This window comes from Somniosus microcephalus, chromosome 10 (assembly GCF_052327205.1).
Source record: "Somniosus microcephalus isolate GS21.2 chromosome 10, FLI_Smic_1.0, whole genome shotgun sequence".
Classification (NCBI taxonomy): domain Eukaryota; kingdom Metazoa; phylum Chordata; class Chondrichthyes; order Squaliformes; family Somniosidae; genus Somniosus; species Somniosus microcephalus.
Window position 1 is genome coordinate 216,099,049 of NC_140996.1, and position 21,058 is coordinate 216,120,106.

At 44.7% G+C, this 21,058-nt stretch overlaps 1 protein-coding gene across 2 annotated transcripts in view; it reads right to left on the reverse strand.

Moving 5' to 3' along the window:
* Positions 1-1,753: 1,753 nt before the first annotated feature.
* The window catches only part of asmtl (acetylserotonin O-methyltransferase-like), a 55,468-nt gene continuing 36,163 nt past the window's right edge, over positions 1,754-21,058 (reverse strand). For both annotated transcript variants that reach the window (XM_085999606.1, XM_085999605.1), the window contains exons 10-14: positions 19,418-19,602; positions 18,097-18,214; positions 16,206-16,349; positions 13,273-13,395; positions 1,754-2,168 (exon numbers count right to left, since the gene is read on the reverse strand). In XM_085999606.1, the coding sequence (XP_085855732.1) occupies positions 1,954-2,168; positions 13,273-13,395; positions 16,206-16,349; positions 18,097-18,214; positions 19,418-19,602 (785 nt within the window). In that variant the 3' untranslated portion in view covers positions 1,754-1,953. The remainder of the gene's footprint in view (positions 2,169-13,272; positions 13,396-16,205; positions 16,350-18,096; positions 18,215-19,417; positions 19,603-21,058) is intronic.

A 21,058-nucleotide genomic window follows, 5' to 3' on the forward strand; every position in this document is an offset into this window, starting at 1 on the left:
AATACTCAGCACCAGAGTGCCAGGGTTCAAACCTTCAATTATGCTAATTCCCAGTCCATGGTCCATGTGGGCATGGAGGGTAAAAGCTGAGGAGCTTCCTGGCAGAAGGGAAGGAAAAGTGAAGAGAATATTCTTGTGGGTGGTAACTGATACTTTCTATGAGTAGGCCAAGAGAGGTCCGGATGGAGGTGTGGAGCGAGCTGCCCGTCTGCTCCCTTTACAGCAGAGCAGATAATTCAGGTAGACTTAAGAATAGGGGAAAAACTTACTCAAAATAAAAACCACAAATAATGGATTAAATAAACGGCAGCATGTGCAGGTGCGATTTCACTTTTTTTTTAAATGGAAGAAGCAGATAGGATGAGAAAAAAACCAAACAAAATCAAATTAACTTGAACTTGCTGCTTTAAATATCAGCCGCCTGGAGTTATCACAGGAACAGCCTGAAGTGACGCCTAACTTGCCGATGGGGAACTGCCTGAAATTCGCTCAGGGCCTCCCCCTGGTGGCACAGCTGACATTCCACCTTCTCTATGAGCTGCGTGTGTTTAAATTATAATCCATCACCTCTATACTTTACAAGATATTTCATCTATATTACGCAGCAGTTATGACATTGCTTCTTTCATGATTTAAATGGGGTTTTGACATTAATGGAGTTTGTTCAGCAACTCAATGCTCCATTAGTCAAGAAAGCAAGCTTAAATTCTCCCCTCCCCCCAAAAAAGGTGGTCATTGATTTTAAAAACTGAATGATAAATATACGTATAGTTTGTTATAACATACGTTCTGCTATATTACAGCAAAACAGCTGCATTCACTTGCTAGAACCATACAGAAGCTTATACAATTACCATCATAGTCAGGTATGACCAACAGTCTGAAGTACATAATCTATTGTCTGTACAGTCCATCATCAACATCGGTAAAACAGATTATTGGGTCATCATCACATTGCTGCTTGCGGGAGCTTCTTGTGTGCAAATTGGCTGCCTCGTTTCCTACATTAAAACAGTGATTACACTTCAAAAAGTACTTCATTGACTAAAGCGCTTTGGGACATCCGATGGTCATGAAAGGCGTTATATAAATGCAGTCTTTCTTTTCCATGTTTAAAATTCCATCCCTACAGGAGTGAATTAGGAAATTTCATATGATGCATTTGATACCAACCCTGCTGTCTTTCCATTACAGCTTTAATGTCCACCTGAACAAGTAGGCAGGGGTCACTGTTTAATGCCAAATCCAAAAGAGAACACTTCCTATAATGAAGCACTGCTTCACTGGTGTCTCAGCCTAGTTTACACTCTCAAGCATGGGGCTCAAGTCCAAATCCTTTAAAAAAAAAATCGTTCATGGGATGTGGGCATTGCTGGAAAGGCCAGCATTTATTGCCCATCCCTAATTGCCCTTGAGAAGGTGGTGGTGAGCCGCCTTCTTGAACCGCTGCAGTCCGTGTGGTGAAGGCACTCCCACAGTGCTGTTAGGGAGGGAGTTCCAAGATTTTTACGCACTGACGATGAATTTCCAAGCCAGGATGGTGTGTGACTTGGAGGGGAACTTGGAAGTGATGGTGTTCCCATGCGCCTGCTGCCCTTGTCCTTCTAAGTAGTAGAGGTCACTACCAACTGAGTCAAGCCAACTCAAGGTGATAGCAGTGATTTACACAGGTCTCCTTAATGAGGAGAATAAATATGGTATTCATGTTTCATGTGTAATATTTTGTGTATACAATTGAAAGCTGTAATATATATATATTTAAACATGAAGCAATCATTTAATATCAAGTTCATTTTACAGAATCGACAATGTTGCCATGACAAGTGGGTGAAACATTACTGTCCATCTCCATTGGACACAGGTGCTCATGTGGTACCAAACAAGCACATTTTGCCTGTAATTTCAAGAAAAGGACCAACGTTTATTAGTTATTTGCCATATTCAGTTAGAAAACTATTGCTTTATGCACAAAATGGCATCCAGAAAAGTTCCTGCGTGCTTGATCTGCACGTTTACGAAGCCGTGATTATGTAAGAGCTTCCTGTACTCTGACCCACTCCTCTCTTTCCCTTCGCTTTGCACGAGCATGTTGAGGGACTGCAACACAGCTCTGCTGGGCTTGGTCTTCCGGTCATAGAGCACAAGCTCAGCCAGCAGAAGGCCGCATCCTAGAAATTCCAGAACAATTCAAATCAATCAATCAGTAAAATTCCAGAACAATTCAAATCAGTCAAAATAACATTTTTGCAATAAGTGAAGAAAAATATTTTGCTCGCAGAGACTTTAAAATTAAGAAGCAAAAACAAAGAACAGGAAAAGAACAGAAAAATGTAACAATTTCCCACTGAATACAGTATGAGAAATAGGATTCCAGATAAATTAATTAATGCTGAGATGACTAACACCTACAAGGAAAGAACTAGATGAATATCTGGTTAGAAACGGAACTGTGGGTTATAGTAAGTAGAAACAGAGATTGCGGAGCTTCTTAGACTATGAAAATACCATGTCAAGGAAAGCAACTGGGATTGGTTGGTATAATGCAAGAAGTGAGGTTACATAGGTTCTCTAGAGGTCTGTTCAATTTACTGGTCAGGTGGGGGCAGGTAGGTAGGACCTAGGCAGAATCTTCTCTAGGGTAGAAGGAATAGGTTTAATGGGTTGAAGAACCTTTCCCATTCTGTGCTACCTTTTGAAGAAGATGGGAACATACTTTGAAAGGACTGGCCGCTTACCCTCTCTAGATCTTTTCATTGCTAACTGCCGCCGCGACATCGGCCGTCTCCATTTCTCTGCTCCCCTCACTCACTCCACCCTACCTCCCTCTGAACTTGCAGCACTCCATTCTCTCAGATCCAACCCCAACAGTCATTAAACCTGCTGACAAGGGTGGTGCTGTTGTTGTTTGGCAAACCGCCCTCTACCTAGCGGAAGCTGAACGCCAACTCTCCGATACCTCCTCCTACCTCCACCTGGACCACGACCCCACTACCGAACATCAAACCACCGTTTCCAAGACTGTCACTGACCTCATCTCTGGAGATCTTCCCCCCATGGCCACCAACCTCATAGTCCCCCAACCCCGCACAGCCCGCTTCTACCTCCTTCCCAAGATCCACAAACAGGACTGCCCTGGTAGACCCATCGTTTTAGCTTGTTCTTGCCCCATGGAACTTATCTCTTCCTATCTCGACTCTATCTTTGCTCCCTTTGTCCAGTCTCTTCCCACCTACATCCGCAACTCTTCTGACGCCCTCCGCTACTTTAACAGTTTCCAGTTTCCTGGCCCCAACCGCCTCCTTTTCACCATGGACGTACAATCCCTCTACACCTCCATCCCCCACCAGGATGGCCTGAGGGCGCTCCGCTTCTTCCTTGAACAGAGGCCCAACCAGTTCCCATCCACCACCACCCTCCTCCGCCTGGCTAAACTTGTTCTCACATTGAACAACTTCTCCTTTGACTCCACTCATTTCCGTCAAATTAAAAGGTGTTGCTATGGGTACCCACATGGGTCCTAGCTATGCCTGCCTTTTTGTGGGATATGTGGAACACTCTTTGTTCCAGTCCTACTCGGGTCCCCTCCCTCACCTCTTTTTCCGGTGCATTGATGACTGTATCGGTGCCGATTCCTGCTCTCGCCCTGAACTAGACTATTTCATTCACTTTGCCTCCAATTTCCACCCTTCCCTCAGCTTCACATGGTCCATCTCTGACTCTTCCCTTCCTCGACTTCTCCATCTCTGGGGATAGGTTATTGACCAACATTCACTACAAGCCCACTGACTCCCACAGCTACCTGGACTACACTTCCTCCCACCCCGCCTCCTGTAAGGACCCTATTCCATTCTCCCAGTTTCTCCGTCTCCGCCACATCTGCTCCGACGATGCCACCTTCTACACCAGTGCTTCCGACATGTCTTCCTTTTTCCTCAACCGAGGATTCCCCTCTACCGTGGTTGACACGGCCCTCGACCGGGTCCATTCAATCTCCCGCACTTCAGCCCTCACCCCTGCCCCTCCCTCCCGGAACCACGATAGGGTTCCCCTTGTCACCTTTCACCCCACCAGCCTCCACATTCAACAGATCATCTTCTGCCATTTCTGCCACCTCCAACGTGATCCCACCACCAAACGCATCTTCTCCCCTTTCAGCCTTCCGTAGGGACTGCTCCCTCCGAGACACCCTAGTCCACTTCTCTATCACCCCAAGCACTCCTTCCCCTTCGCCTGGCACCTTCCCGTGCGAGCACAGGAGATGTAACACCTGCCCCTATACCTCCCCCCTTCCCACTGCCAAGGGCCCCAAACACCCCTTCCAGGTGAAATAGCGATTTACTTGTACTTCTTGCAATCTAGTATACTGTATTCGCTGCTCATGATGGGGTGGTCTCTACATTGGGGAGGCCAAACGCAGATTGGGTGACCGCTTTGCGGAACACCTCCGTTCAGTCCGTAAGGGTGACCCCTGTAGTGTATGTGCCTTTAAGTCAGAACTACTTTTACAGCTCCTGTATACTGTAGTATCGGCAGTGACCACACCTGTATATAAGCTTTGCGCATGCCTCTGTACCCCCAGTCTTGAGACCACCCTCCTCCAGTAAAGACCTGTTTATTGTTAAGTTACAGCATCCGTGTGATTATTGAATAACGGTATATCCTCAGAGTCACGGATCTAACAGTGGCAACGAGTGTCGATTCGAATCTACCTGCAAAAAAAAAAGTTGAGGCCAGGAACACGGGCGTCGACCACGAGCAACCGCCCAGTCGTCAGGCAGAGAGTGAACATTGCAGGGGAGGCTGCGGAGAGCCGGGCTTGGTTCCCCAGCCACGACGCTCAGCAAGAGACTGACGACAGGTTCAGCGCAGACCCTTCCCGAGCAGCGGCGGTTGGAGCCGACCGACGGCGGACAGAAAGCCGAGCAGCGTCGACGGGGTAAGACAGAGGGTGAAGCGCGCAGGGCGCAGCCGGGGGCTGAACACCGAGCGGCGTCGAGAAAAAGAAAACAAACCAGAGAGGGTAAAGAAACAGCCGGGTTCAAGGCCGAGTGGCGTCAAATTAAATTATTATTATTTTTTTTTTTAAATGCGCAGAGCACAGCCAGGGCTCACGGGATGAACAGGGTCCGCGGGGAGCAGAAGGGAGAGCGCGGGAGACGCCATTGAGCCGCGGAGAAGAAGGAAGAGCGCGGGAGACGCCATTTTTAGAAGCCGCAGCGGATAAGAAGGGCGAGCGTGGGAAGGAAGGAAAGCGCGGGAGACGCCATTTTGTGCCAGCGGAGAAGAAGGGGAAGCGCGGGAGACGCCATTTTTGACACTTAACTCACACCCAAGGATGCCGAAGAGTGGCAGTATCTCTACGTTCGACAATGAAGTCGAAGATTGGGCAACATATGTGGAACGTAGAGGTGTACTGCAGGGCGAATGAAGTGCCAGATGCTAATAAAGCACTGGTTTTGTTAAATTCCATGGGTGCAAAAACTTATGGGTTACTGCGAAATCTAATAACCCCAGAGAAGCCGGTGAACAAGAATTTCAAAAGCATAGTAGAAATCCTACAGGACCACTTAAACCCCACACCGCTGCTGATAGCAGAACGATTTAAGTTCCATAAAAGGAACCAACACAAAGACGAAAGCAATGCTGAGTACCTAACGGAACTGCACAAGCTATCGAAACACTGCCAGTTTGGAGTGGGACTAGCAGATACGTTAAGGGACAAGTTTGTGTGTGGGCTACAAAGTGAAGGAACCCAGAAACGGCTTCTATCAGAAAAGGATCTTACGCTGGACAAAGCTTTCAGTATGGCAGTATCACACGAAGCAGCCGCAAGGGGCGCTGCAGAGATACAACGGAGACCGCAAGAATATGGCACCAATGAAATGTCCTATGGAACAGGGAAGTGCTATCACTGCGGCAGAACAACACATGACCAGAAAGATTGTTGGTTCAAGGACCAAGTGTGCAGACAGTGTGGGAAAGCAGGACACATAGCAAGAGTCTGCAGGTCTGGGAAGAAAACCAACAGTAAGAAATCTCCACAGGAGAAGTACAAAAAGGTACACCAGGTGATGGACAGTGGTTCAGACGAACAGAAAAGTGACACAAGACTCCGGAAGCAAGGAGCTGGGTTGTCTGAAACTACATAAGGTAACCGAAATGGAGGATCACCAGACTATCTGGGTTACACTCAAGATAGACGGAGTCCAAGTGAAAATGGAATTGGACACAGGGTCAGCCCTAACAGTCATAAATCAAAGGGACTACAAGCGGCTATTTTCACATACACCCTTGAAAGCTACAGAGATTGTCTTGAAGACGTATACGGGGCAAAAAGTCTACCACAAAGGAAAAATAAGGGTGAAAGTGATATATAAAGGCCAGGAAATACCTAAAATGGATATATATGTATTGCCAGATGGAGTACCACCACTGCTAGGACGTGAATGGATCCGGAAGATACAATTAGATTGGCATTCCATACAGGCACTGAAGGTTGAGGCCAAAAAGGATGACGACGTCACACCTGGACGACTGTCAAAAATGCTAACTGATGCAAAAGAAGTGTTCCAGGAGGGACTAGGAACACTAAAAGGCATTAACAGCAACGATTAAAATCGAGGAAAATGCAAGCCCAAAGTTTCTTAAGGCCAGACCAGTGCCTTATGCGATCAGACCAGCTGTTGAAGCAGAGCTGGAAGGGTTGGAACGCTCAGGAGTACTGTCCAAAGTGGACTGGAGTGAGTGGGCTACACCCATCGTTCCTGTAATGAAGAGGTCGTTGAGTAATATGCCTGGGGAACCAAAGGAGGTCCGCATCTGTGGGGATTTTAAGGTGACAGTGAACCCAGTCCTTCACACGGTACAATATCCGCTTCCACAAATTGAGGATATTTTCGCCTCGCTATCTGGAGGTAAACGCTTCACCAAAATTGATCTAGCCCAGGCATACTTGCAAATGGAGGTAGAAGAAGCTTCGAAACAATACCTTATGATTAACATTCAAAGGTCTCTATCAATACAACCGGCTGGTGTTCGGAGTAGCCTCGGCTCCGGCTATCTGGCAAAGGGCGATGGATCAGGTCCTGCAAGGGATTCCAGGGACCCAGTGTTATTTGGACGACATCTTGGTCACGGGCGAAAATGAGAGTGATCACCTCGCCAACTTGGAGAAGGTGCTCACCAGATTGAAAGGAGTATGGGCTACGAGCTAATCGCCACAAGTGCGAGTTTTTCCAGAAACAGATCTTGTATTGTGGCCACGTCATCGATGAAGAGGGGTTACATAAGTCCCCTGACAAGATTGAGGCAGTAGTCAAGGCTCCAGCACTAGAAAATGTGTCACAACTGAGGTCGTTCCTCGGGCTGGTAAACTACTACCACAAGTTCTTACCAAATTTGTCCACGGTATTACACCCACTGAACACCCTACTGCAAACAGGGGTACCATGGAAGTGGAATGACGAACGTAGACGAGCTTTCCAGAAGTGTAAAGAATTGATCACATCAAAAGAGGTGTTGGCCCATTTCAACCCAGCACTACCAATTCGTTTGGCATGTGATGCATCACCCTATGGCATTGGAGCGGTGCTGTCGCACAAATTCCCAGACGGGTTGGAGAGGCTAGTAGCCTTTGCGTCTCGGTCACTAACCTCAGCCGAGCGTAACTACGCCCAGATTGACAGGGAGGCCCTCAGCCTAGTATGGGGAGTAAAAAAATTCAACCACTATCTGCATGGGCAGAAGTTCACCTTGCTGACTGACCACCAACCACTTGTCTCCATCTTTAATCCTAAGAAGGGCATTCCAGTGATGACTGCACAACGGTTACAAAGATGATCCCTGTTTCTAGGGGCGAATCAATATGAAATAGAATATAAAGGCACGAAACAGCATGGGAACGCTGATGGGCTATCACGCCTGCCACTGCCTACTGTGGAGGAAGCACCAGCAGTGGACCCTATCGAGATATTTTATTCGTCAATAATTGAACGATTGCCAGTAACGAACGCGGATATAGAGGAGACCCGCAATGATCTGACGCTGTCTCGGGTATATGATATGACGGTGAGGGGATGGCCAACACATGGCGACTCACTGTTGCCAGCATTCTCATCCAGAAGAGAACAGCTGTCAGTATGCCAGGGGACAGTGATGTGTGGATCCAGAGTGGTGATTCCACCCAAGTTAAGGGAGAGTGCTAAATGAGCTACATGAAGGTCATCTGGGGGGGAGTGAAAATGAAAAGCCTTGCTAGGGCTTGTGTGTGGTGGCCGGGAATCGATCAACAAATCGAAGACCTAACTAAGAGCTGCTTAGGATGCCAGAAGGTCCAAAATGCACCACCACATGCCCCTCTACACCCATGGGAGTGGCCCTCCTCTCCATGGCAATGGGTGCATATTGATTTCGCTGGTCCATTCATGGACTCAATGTTCTTAATAGCAGTGGATGCTCATTCAAAGTGGCCTGAGGTGATAAAAATGTCTTCAACCACTACAGAGAAAACGATTGTAGTCCTATGGACCATATTTGCCAGAAACGGTTTGCCAGAGCAGATTTGCTCTGATAATGGACCACAGTTTGTGTCCGACGAGTTTCAAAAATTTATGAGAAGGAATGGGGTAAGGCATTACACATCCGCCCCGTATCATCCAGCCACAAATGGATTGGCTGAGAGGTTCGTACAAACCTTTAAGAAGGCGATAAAGGCCATGTGCGACGATGAAATTCCACTACAGCACAAGATGGACAATTTCTTATTAGCCTACCGAAACGCGACACATGCAGTTACCAACCAGACCCCGGCCATGATGTTCTTTAACCGAAGGTCGTGATCTCGTCTGGACTTGCTCAGACCAAATGTGCGAAGAAATGTTGAGGACAAACAATTCCAGCACATCAATGAGAAGCAGACAAGGAGCTTCAATGTAGGGCAACCAGTCTTGGCCCATGACTATCGAACAGAGAAATGGCAACCCGGAACGATATGCACAAGGCAGGGGCCATTAATGTACACAGTGGATGTCGGGGAGAACATTTTGAGACGCCACGTCGATCAGATCTTAGCGTCACAGGAACGCGTCAACCCCATGTCTCAAGTACCTGGGGATGAACCCGACATACCGGTAGCATCTACTTCAGACCCAGTAGCAGTGGAACCCGATGAACTACCCGATGAAAAGGGGTCAGAATCGCCTCTGCACCAAGAACAAGAACCTCCGGAAAGGCGCTATCCCGAAAGGGTCAGGAAGCCGCCCCAAAGACTGAATCTATAAATGGACTATTGTTGTTTAATGTACATGTTAAAGTGTTAATTGTTATTTGAATATTAGGGGTACTACTAATCTAAAAGGGGAGGAATTGTAGTGTATGTGCCTTTAAGTCAGAACTACTTTTACAGCTCCTGTATACTGTAGTATCGGCAGTGACCACACCTGTATATAAGCTTTGCGCATGCCTCTGTACCCCCAGTCTTGAGACCACCCTCCTCCAGTAAAGACCTGTTTATTGTTAAGTTACAGCATCCGTGTGATTATTGAATAACGGTATATCCTCAGAGTCACGGATCTAACAACCCCGAGCTTCCGGTCGCCTGTCATTTCAATTGACTGTTCCATTCCAACTCAGACCTCACCATCTGCGGCCTCTTGCATTGTTCCACGGAAGCTCACCATAAACTCAAGGAACAGCACCTCATCTTCCGATTAGGCACTTAACAGAAATCCGGACTCAATGTTGAGTTCAACAACTTCAGATCATAACCTCGGCCCCTATTACATTTTTATATCTTTTATCCACACTTTTGGTTTGTGAGTTTTCCTTTTTTTTCCTCTCTCTCCCACAGGGCAGCTGTCTCTCATTCTGCCAGTGCATTTCACACTTCATCCAGAGCCATTGTCTGTTTCTTTACCTGTCCTATTACCATCTTGTCTCACCTTGAATATCTCTTAATGTCTCTTCTTTCATCCCCTCCCCCATTTCCCAGCCCCCAAACTGCCTTTTGTTTCATTTCCTGCCTTTTCTCTCAGTTCTGTAGAAGGGTTTCGACCCGAAACGTTGACTCGGTTTCTCTCTCCATGGATGTTGCCTGGCCTGCTGAGTTTTTCCAGCATTTTCTGTTGTTATTTCGGATTTCTAGCATCCGCAGTATTTTGCTATCGTTGAAAGGACTGTAGTTTAACTTCACTTTAAAAAAAAAACCTCTAAAACGCACTACCCATTTTGAGCATAACTCTAGGTTCAAGTTCCAGATTTGGAATGTAATGTCTGCAAATATTACAAGAACACGTTACTTATGGACAGAGTCGCATCACAGCAATGATCCAACTTCCACAGTCTGCGGTAATTGGAAGAAAGTAGAACATAAGAAATAGGAGCAGGAATAGGCCACTTGGCCTCTTGAGCCTGCTCCGCCATTCAATAAGATCATGGCTGATCTTGGGCTCAAAGCCACTTCCCCGCCCGCTCCCCATAACCCTTCACTCCCTTATCTTGCAAAAATCTGTCTATTTCCTTAAATGTATTTAATGACCCAGCCTCCACAACTCTCTGGGGCAGAGAATTCCACAGATTTACGACCCTCAGAGAAGAAATTCCTCCTCATCTCAGTTCTAAAAGGGCGACCCTTTATTCTGAAACTATGTCCCCGAGTTCTAGATTCCCCCACGAGGGGAAACATCCTCTTTGCATCTACCTTGTCGAGCCCCCTCAGTATCTTAGATGTTTCAATAAGATCACCTCTCATTCTTCTGAATTCCAATGAGTATAGGCCCAGCCTGCTCAACCTTTCTTCATAAGTCAACCCCCTCATCTCAGGAATCAACCGATTGAATCGTCTCTGAACTGCCTCCAATGCAAATAAATCCTTTCTGGAGAGTCTCAGATCTGTAGTGATTTGGAGTCAAATCTGTGAAACATATGCTTAGGAATAAAAGTGAGTCTGCAAACAAGTTCTTTAAAATAAAAGAACAGGAGCTCCTGGTACTAAATTGGTTATTTTTATATTATAAGCAGCAGCATGCTCAGAAGATTACATTTCGTTTCAAGGAGCATAATATCGATTCAAATGCATCCATTTGATTTCTGTTCCTTTTTCTTACCAGGGCATGACAGGGTAGATGCTGGGAGGATGTTTCCCCTGGCTGGGGAATCTAGAACCAGGGGTCACAGTCTCGGAATAAGTGGTCAGCCATTTAGGACTGAGATGAGGAGGAATTTCTTCACACAGAGGGCGGTGAATCTTTGGAATTCTCTACCCCAGAGGGCTGTGGAGGCTCAGTCGTTGAGTATAATCAAGACAGAGATCGATAGATTTTTGGATATTAAGGGAATCAAAGGATATGGGGATAGTGCACGAAAGTGGAGATGAGGTAGAAGATCAGCCATGATCACATTGAATGGCGGAGCAGGCTCGAGGGGCCGGATAGCCTACTCCTGCTCCTATTTCTTATGTCATGTTTTCACATTCAATTATTTTCCCTTTTCTTTCATCTTTCTATATATTTTTGGCCTTTGTTTCCCCCCCATTCCGTCGCTCCTTCCTATTTCCGAGATCTGAATGTCAAATATTTTCTATATTCTATTTTCTCTGGTCTGAAGTTTTTCAAAAAACATATTCCAACTCTTATTTTATGTAAAGCATATTCATCACATTTCAGAACAGATCCTGGTTTCCCCCAAGATACAGCAGACGCACATCGAAATAAGAAACTTTTACACTAACATTTAGATAAACGCCTACAAATGCTTTAACGCTTTTAGAAAAGAAATACCTGCCAGCTACAATCACTGATAACTATCCTGTTCTTTACACACACATATATACTTTTTCTTTGTTCTTTTATCAGCACCTTTTTAATAGTTTCTTAATTAGATACCCATCTCTCCCAATCTATCATTGTGCCTTCCTTTGAAGCCTCCCCAAGGCAGTGAAACAGAGATCAAGACACGTTTAAACCGCTCCACAGCATTGTGGACTGGAATCCTTGAACTGAGTGACATGATCTTGCTGGTCTAGTATTACATAGAATATACAGCTTAGAAACAGGCCATTTGGCCCAACTAGTCCATGCCGGTGTTTATGCTCCACTCGAGCCTCCTCCCAACGTTCCCATCTAACTCTCGGCATAAATCACTATTCCCTTTTCCCTCATATGCTTATCTAACTTTACCTTAAATGCATCTATACAATTCGCCTCAATTAAACATAGAAACATAGAAGATAGGAGCAGGAGTAGGATATTCGGCCCCTCGAGCCTGCTCTGCCATTCAATGAGATCATGGCTGATCATCCAAATTCAGTACCCTGTCCCTGCTTTCTCCCCATATCCCTTGATCCCTTTAGCCTTAAGAAATATATCCAACTCCTTCAATTACTCCCTGTGGTAGAGAGTTCCACATTCTCGCCACTCCCTGGGTAAAGAAGTTTCTTCCGAATTCCCTATTTGATTTCTTGGCGACTATCTTATATTGATGACCCCTAGTTTTGCTCTTCCTCACAAGTGGAAACACTCTCTCTCTCTCTCTCTGTCTACCCTTATCAAAACCTATCATTTTAAAGACCTCTTCTTTCCTGTACTTGAGAAAACTTGCAGAAAAGTTGTGGTAAGTGCAACAATGTGAGAAATTAATCACAACTGGGAGGGAAATGCGACACAAAGTGACCATTTGGTTCAATCTCTGAGCCATTGTGGGAGAAAACAGCTCGGAAATGAACAGAAACTTCAATGGATGATGGAGTGGAGGAAATGCTGCTCTTCAAACAAGGAACCAAATTCATCACAATGTACCAGCAACAAAGGAAACTAGTGTTGTATAAACATCATACAATTAAGACAGAAGAGGAGCTTGAAACATTAAAAAAAAAATGAAAATAGACAAGTATCTGTTAGAGCAGTCAGTTTCACAGGTCAGTTTAAACACAGTCCTGCTCAAAAATGGGAAATTTCGATATACAATGGCACTGGTCACAGTGCAGCCTCTAGAAGGTAATTTTTCTGTCACAAGACACACTGGGGTTAGTTCCAACTTCGGGCGATTGTGTAAAATGGGCGATATCGAATTGGCTGCCCAATTTATTGACTACAATGGAAAGGAAAATCAGGGGGGGGGGGTTGTAATGGGCAACTCACTTGATAGTGCCCACAGTTAAAATTACCCCCAACTGTTTTATAAAAGAGTCAAATGGAGGTAAAGCATTTCCCCAGGAGGGAGAATAAAAAAAGAAAAAAAGACAACTTGCGCTGAAGAGATGCAAGAGGGTTCTATTACCTGGTTTGCACGCCTGAGAGAGTCTGCTTAATAGGAGATTAACCTTGTCTTCCTTCCAGTAATGCAGAATATTTAAGAGAATGTAAAGTTCTGCCTCTGGTAGATCATCTGTGAAGAAGTCTCCTTTTTGGGGGGGAAAGGGAATAAACTGGAATGTTAAAATGCTGCCTGACCTGCTGAGTATTTCCAGCATTTTCTGCTTTTATTTCAGATTTCCAGCTTCCGCAGTATTTTGCTTTTGTTTTATGTTAAAATTGTAGTGTACTCAGCATACCTACAACCTCCCCCTCCCCTGCTGACAAATGGTGGAAAAAAAACCTTTGTAACATAGGAGAACGGTTAGTTCTTGATGTTGGCAAATTACCGTTCAGACTGTGGCCAGATTCAGCAACATTTCTGATGCGTTTATCATTTATTTCGTTTTTATTGTTAGGTCACCATGATCACCAATGTTACCTGCCTAAAATGGCAAATCTAAAAATCAGTGTGATCAGTATCGCACGACAGTATTTAAAATCTAACAAAAAATTAAAAGCTAATTTTGCATCAACATTTTTGCAACAGGTCAGTTTACAGAGTACTCCTTTGAAAGTTTTGGGTTTACTTTAGATATTTTCTCAGGTAGAGCTTTGCTGGTCACTCCCGTAAGCTGTCCAAGAGTCTCATGTCCAGAAGTGTGCCCATATTGCCCAATAACTTATTGTATGACAGTGTAACCAGGGATGTAACAATAGGGCCCTCTGTGATCGGAACTGGATATAGCATCTTCCGCACATGACACCCGCATGTGCTTTTCCAATCTTTCAGCAGTTGGACTGAAAAACACTTGAGATGAGGCCATTGCTTTATTTTAGGCAGCAAGTGAACGTAGAGTAATTTTTGTATTATTTCATTCAATTGTCACTTCCTTCAAAAAAAGGAGGAAAAAATAATAAAGCTGTCCTTTTCATAGGCCGACTTACTTGTTTTTGGCATTGGTTTTCTTTCTAGAAAACTTCTAACTGTAGTTTAGCTTCCAGCTGCCGGCCAAATAAATAACTCCCCTGCTCTTCTTCGAAATAGTGCCGTGGGATCTTTTACGTCCACCTGAGAGCGCAGACAGGGCCTTGGTTTAACGTCTCATCCGAAAGACGACACCTCCAACAGTGCAGCACTCCCTCAATACTGCACTGGAGTGCCAGCCTAGATGTCTGTGCTCAAGTCTCTGGAGATTGTCCTCTGGGTGAAGGCTTGATTTCTGAGTGCTGCTCAAGAGCTAGCACCCTCTGCTAATGGGGACATCAAAATCTGGCGCTTGCAATTTAAGTTTTAGGTCTTACTTTAAAAAGAAAACTGACTACATTGTGACTATTAAGAGCGACCTTTGATCTCACAGTTGAGGGCTACAACTGGCCTCAGCACCCCTCGAGTAGCGAGGAGAAAAGCAATCAGGATTCCTGTGCCTGATCACTATCCAGTGCCACTTGCTGGACAGTGGAAGTCCAACTGTTAACGTCAGATGAAGGAAGCACTGGCCTTGGCTCAGATTCATACTCACTAGTTGAATGGTCTGCCAACAGTCATGTTCTAACACACACATCAAAAATGGTGAGGTAACAGACTACAATCAGCATTACTGGAACTGCACCCCAGCAGGTGAGAGAAGTGAGAAAAAGTTAGCAAAAAAAAGTGTAATCATTAAAACTTGAACACTTTCTGATGATGGTCTTCCAACCAATGTTCCCCCTAATTTTAAATTTGGCTGTGCGGTCTCTTTAACGGGCTGCGTGGCCCATTGAAAGTTTCGCGCATAAGCAAAATTTCTCATTGGAAAAGCCGATCCCAAGCTGCACGAGACCGGTAGACAGCTGCGCAGCTTAGAGGGAACATTGCTTCCAACACACCTCTCTCTCTGAGCAGGACAGAAGATTGATGGCAATACTTCTTTCACCTCCAGCTCCTCATCTTTCTCCAGCACAATCTTTCTGGTCTCTATTTTACTATTACTACTATGGTGAGTAATCCTCTGAACTTTGTTCCTGTCCTGATTTCCACACCAGGACTTAAGCACATAAGCTAGGCGAATGGTCCAGTGCGGTACTAAGCAAGTGTTGCATTGCCAGAGATATTGTCCTTTGGAAGAGATGTTAACTGAAGCCCATTTGACTGGATCAAGTGGATATTAAAAGATCTCATGGCATTATTCGAAGGGCAGGGAAATCTTCTGGTCTCCTGGCCAACATTTGTTCCTCAACCAATACCGCCAAAAACAGATTAACTGGCCATTCATCCAATCGGTTTGCAGGATATTGCTGTCTGAGAATTGGCTGACACGTTTAGTCTATATCATAAGTCACTGCATTTCTAAGTGAAACACTTTAGGACATTTGAATGACTTGTTAAAACACTATATTAAAACAAGACTTTCTCCCTTTCTCTTTCTAGCCACGTTTTTATTGTGGAGAAATCAAAAGGAAAGATTTCCCGATCACAGGGAAAAAGCTATGATTGAGGCACTCCCAAGGTGATTGAATAACCTGCCAATCCAATTGATTTAAATATGCTTCACGTGTGTTGTCCTTGTGCATCGGGATCGCTGTGACGGGAATAAGAAGTGCAGCAGCTCGTAAAGGGCTGCTGCATTTTAAAGCGTTGTTTAATTTTTCCTCAAGTTTGCTGTTGTAGCCAAGAAAATGGCAGCTTCACTGGGAGAACTTCCCCCTTCATTCAAGAACATCTGAATGTGCTGCTGAAAGAGGCGCAGCACAGAAAATGCCCACTGCTAAATCCTTGTTCAATTAATTGAGTTATAACCCTCTTTAATTCAGTTTGCTAAATCATACATCAAGGTCTAGTTAGCTAATTAAATAGTAAGATGCAAGCTAATTATGAGGAAACAAGTTAAAGACTGGCCAACAGTAAAAGAAACTCAAGTCAGTGATGCTATAAGTTACCTGCTCTGAAAGAAACACGACACAAGTTTTGACCTTGTGGCCGGAAGTGCTTAACCTTTTCCAACACTTGTGGCTGATCAAATACAGTGAGAGTCATATCTTGATAGGCATTTGCCATTTCATATGCTAAAGCTCCAGCACATCCTGCAAAAAAAAAAAAGCCATTTTGGTCACAATTACTGACATCAATGTGCTTAATGAAATCAAATCTGACTGAAGAGATAGAATTAACTTTCTTGGCATCTATTTTGTTGCCCTTGTGCTTATACAGAAAATTCATCTGATCAACCTTTTGATCTGCATTTGAAAAGGCAGTACAGGAAACTTTGTGATATCCGGCACTGACGGGACCGGCGTGTTGCCGATCTATCAAAACTGCCGGACAAAAAAAGTTAATGTTGAAGCATATGGAGGTTTTCATCTCCGTATCTGACAACAAACACTGTTGCTTAGCAACAGCTTCTAAAGAGTCGGCTGCAGCTGCAAGCGTCTGTAGCTGAAGCTGTTGCTATAGCTACAGACCTTGCAGTGGCTGACTGGGGAAAAAAAAGAACGAGATCTAAAAAAAACTTACAGAAAACGGCTCCTGATTTTTGCCATTAGATCGAGTATTCCGGACATACAACCTCCGGATAAACCAAAGTTTCCTGTACATGGATTGGCTGAACATTATATGTTCAAATTTGGGAGGGCAAACAGGTCAGACAAAAACCCTCAACTACGAGACAGAGGTCCGTCCACATCTGAGCAATTCAGCCACAATGAGTTCTCCACTATTCTTTGTAGCCTGGTTCAAACATCAAAATGGAGGCCTTCTTCTTGGCCACCATTACTTTCACCAAACCCTATTCTCTTAATTGCCATACTTCCTAACTACTCCTTTCAAAGTAGCCCACAAAACACTGCAGCTTTCCCCCTGAACGTTCCTCCAGCCCTCCTCAGATTAATTTCCTCAAACCTTCACCTCCCAACTCAGCTTCTAGCGACTCAAATCTTCATTCCTGGTCCTTTGCTCAAGCCTCTATTGTGCGTACTGTGCAACGCAGCATATGGTCCTGATTCTGGAAACGACTAAATCAGTCAGGCCCTAGTATGACAGAGGTCTTGAGGACGATGCACGGGAATGAAAATATCACACATGGTGCTAATGGCACTTGTTTAAGGCTACAGGAAACTCTCGATTTACCGGCACCTAAATAACCGGAAATCTCTGTTAACCGGCAAAATTCAGGAGTAGGTTCAGGTAAGTTTTACTTCATATTAGTGGCTGTTCCTGGATCTGTGGCTGTGCAACGGGGTTCCTGCACCTGTTGCTAAGCAACAGGGACGCTTGGTCTATGGCTGGGGTTCCTGCACCTGTTGCTAAGCAACAGGGAAGCCTGGATTTATTGCTGTGTACGGAGCTCTCGTACCTTTTACCTATACCTCTCTGTAATCTGGACTTTTTGATAAACCGGAACCATGCCGGTCCCGGATTTAAAAAAAAAGAGGTTCCTGTATAATGAAAATAAACTCTCTGAGCAAATTAAAGGGGGCCAAATTACAAAAGTAAAAGCTGTCTTATTTTGTCTCTGATTATATAAACCATCACAAGGACTGCAGCGATTCAAGGAGAAGTCTCACCACCACTTTCACAGGGCAATATGTGGCTGCCCTGCCAGCATCCCACATGTCCCAAGAACCACAAAAAATACACCAGAGGTTGAAGCTCAAGTACCACATTTTACTTTCCTATTACAAATTTGCTTATGAGCTCATTCTGAGGCTGCTGTACAACAAAATAAGTCACTTGTGGGGAGCGAGGCAAGAAAAATTTACCAGCTTAATAAAGTTCCAATTGTTAAGGAAAAAAAAAAAGAGGTAAAATAATTTTTTTTTAAAACGTTCATACCTCCTAAGTCACAAGCTGTTTTAAACGATGAAAGATCAAACGCCGTGACAATGTCTTTTCCGGTCACTTTGATAAGGCAGTTAAGCGCAGACATAAGAGACAGCGTTTGTTCTGAGTTCTGTTGATAGAAAAGCTTAAAGTTAAAGAGACACTTTTAAACTGAATGACTCAGTAGAGACAATTTAGGCCAATGATTGAATGTCAATACAAAGTGCACTTAAATAAATATATATCCCATGGCATCGCACATGGAGAGTCAAGACCAAGTACAGTCTCGAGGTGAAGCAAGATTAGAAGAGATGGGCTGCTTGGGCCAGGCTCTGCAGGTGTAATTCTCTCCCCCATTTTAAATTCATACATTCTTTTGCCAGTTCTGACGAAAGGTCAGCGACCTGAAGCGGTGACTCTGTTTCTCTCTCCACAGATGCTGCCTGACCCGCTGAGTATTTCCAGTATTTTCTGTTTTTCTTTCAGATTTCCAGCATCCGCAGTATTTTGCTTTTTGAATCTGTTTTTAGGTGTTGGTTGAGGGATAAATATTGGCCAGGACTCACCAGCTTTTCTTCAAAATAGTGCCGCGGGTTCTTTTACTGAAGAGGCCAGACGGGGCCTCAGTTTAACGTCTCATCCGAAAGACGGCACCTCCAAAAGTGCAGCACTCCCGGCACTGAAGTGTCAGCCGAAATCAAACAGACTAGTCATGGCTCCCCTTTTAAACAATCCACTGCTGAGGGCAAACTCCAAACTCAAAAAAGGTAAAATATAGAGGCCTAGAAATTCGTCTCGGGCGGAATTGGATCGGCCGCCCATTATACGCAGCACCTTTTATTCAGTTTGATTGACTGCAATAGACTGAGTATCAGGCGCTGCGTATAACGGGCGGCCGATCCAATACCGCCCGCTTTGCGCCACCTCCCGAGATGAATTTCTAGCCCAGAATTTCTTATAAATTAAAACTTGGCAGTAGCTAGAATCAGTCACAATTACTCCTTTTAATGTTATGAGACAAGCCATGCACTGCCTGTTTCCTCTCAACAATAAGCATCACCCCCCTCTAGGAGCACTGCGTGCATGTACAGTGATCTTTGTCACCAAGGTCAATGAGACCTGCAAAATGCAGTCAGTAGTATAACTGGAGTCTGCTGGCAGCAAACCACGCTCTACAGATATTGGTCTCTGTAGATGTTTTACTACGTCAAAAGGCACTATATAAATACAAGTTGTTGTTGTCGTCTCAGACTGGTACCTGAAGGATAATGGCAGAAAAGGTTTTCTGAATTGTAGGTGGAGTTTCAATTATGAAAAAAACTAGACACTTTACCTGAAATAAGTCTTCAGCCTTTTTACCACAGGCTGGTAGGTGCTGATTTGCACCTTCTTTCACAGCAGAATCCAGATGAGTGAAAAGTGGCCAAATGTAGTCATTAGCATAGATAATACAGTCATGCATAGAATGTTCACTGCCCGACACCAGATACATGTTGGCAAGTGGTGTGTTCTTATACACTACAAAAGTAAAATGGAAAGAAAGGAATCTATGTACAGGTTACTCGATTTATCGTTGTGCCAGAACCTTGCAATCAATGTTCCCCCTAAGGTGCGCGGCCACATACCAATCGCAAGGTCCCACGCAGGCCGCTCACCAGCGCTGCTGCTGGAAGAGATACCGCACATACGCAGCAGCAAATCTAAAGGGCCCGCACAGGGAAGAAAAGAGGAAACATTGCTTACAATAAAACCCCCCCCCACCTCTGCCCCCACCCCCGTTTTGTAAGGAAATACCCAAAGCTGCATGCAGTACTACCAATTCAATATTGTGCGCCGTTCTGGGAACTCTATTATAGAAAGGCTATTTATCTGAGCAAGATAGATTTGATAGGATGATGCATGAGACACTTAAATTGGAGCTGTATTTACAGGAGCAGAGACTGTTAACAGAGAAATGCAATAGAGGTGTTCACAAGGTTATGGAAAAATTTCAGAATGGGGATTACATGCCCCGCTGGTTAGTGGATCAATAAGCTTTTCTATGATTTTGGGAAGCGTACATTGGATTGTATCACAAGGTCTCAAACATCAACAGCATTCCAATTCTGAACCACAAAAAACGTGAAGATTAAACACGAAGCACCTGAACCACCTTAAATGTCAAAATAAAAAGTCTTTTGATGCGACAGTAAGTGGGAAAATGCTTCCAATAAACCCTTAAATCACCACACTAACTTGAGACTCAATCTGAAGATGCTAGGATTGAATTTAGACAACAATACCTCATTATTCCCCATTTACTGCTGAAATGGGCAGGCAACTTCAACTTGTAGTCAAGCATAGTTGGGCTTGAGCAACTCTGGGCAGCCCCTTCAAGATTTATCATCCTTCGTAGGAAAAGGCGGCCCAGCCTCCACCGGGCATCGGTTACGTAATCTTTCAAGTGGAGGAGGGACTGTGCCCCATTACCACAATGAACCAGTTATATATGGACACTAATAAATAAGTCAGGACGAAGGAACTTGGATTTATATAGGACCTTTCGCAATCTCAGGACATCCCAAAGCACTTCACAGCCAATGAAGTACTTCTGAATTGGACCCACTGTTGTAATGTAAGCACCCACAAACAGCATCGAAATAAATGAGCAGATAATATATTTTAGTGATGTTGGCGGAGAAGGAAGTGTTGGCCAGGACATGGGATATTTTACGTCCACCTGAGTGGGTGGTCAGACAGGGCCTCAGTTTAACGGCTCATCTGAAAGATGCTACCTCCGATAGTGTAGCGCTCCCGCAGTACTACACTGAAGTGCTCAGGTTTCAGTAGGGCTTGACCCCGCAACCTTCCGACTCCGAGGGAAGAGTTCTACCACTGAGCCAAATCAGAAAAGCATTCAACTTTCACAGTCCAGGAGTTTTTTGATAATTTTTCCACAGAATTTGGGAAAAGGGTTACATTTAAGGTTAGTGTT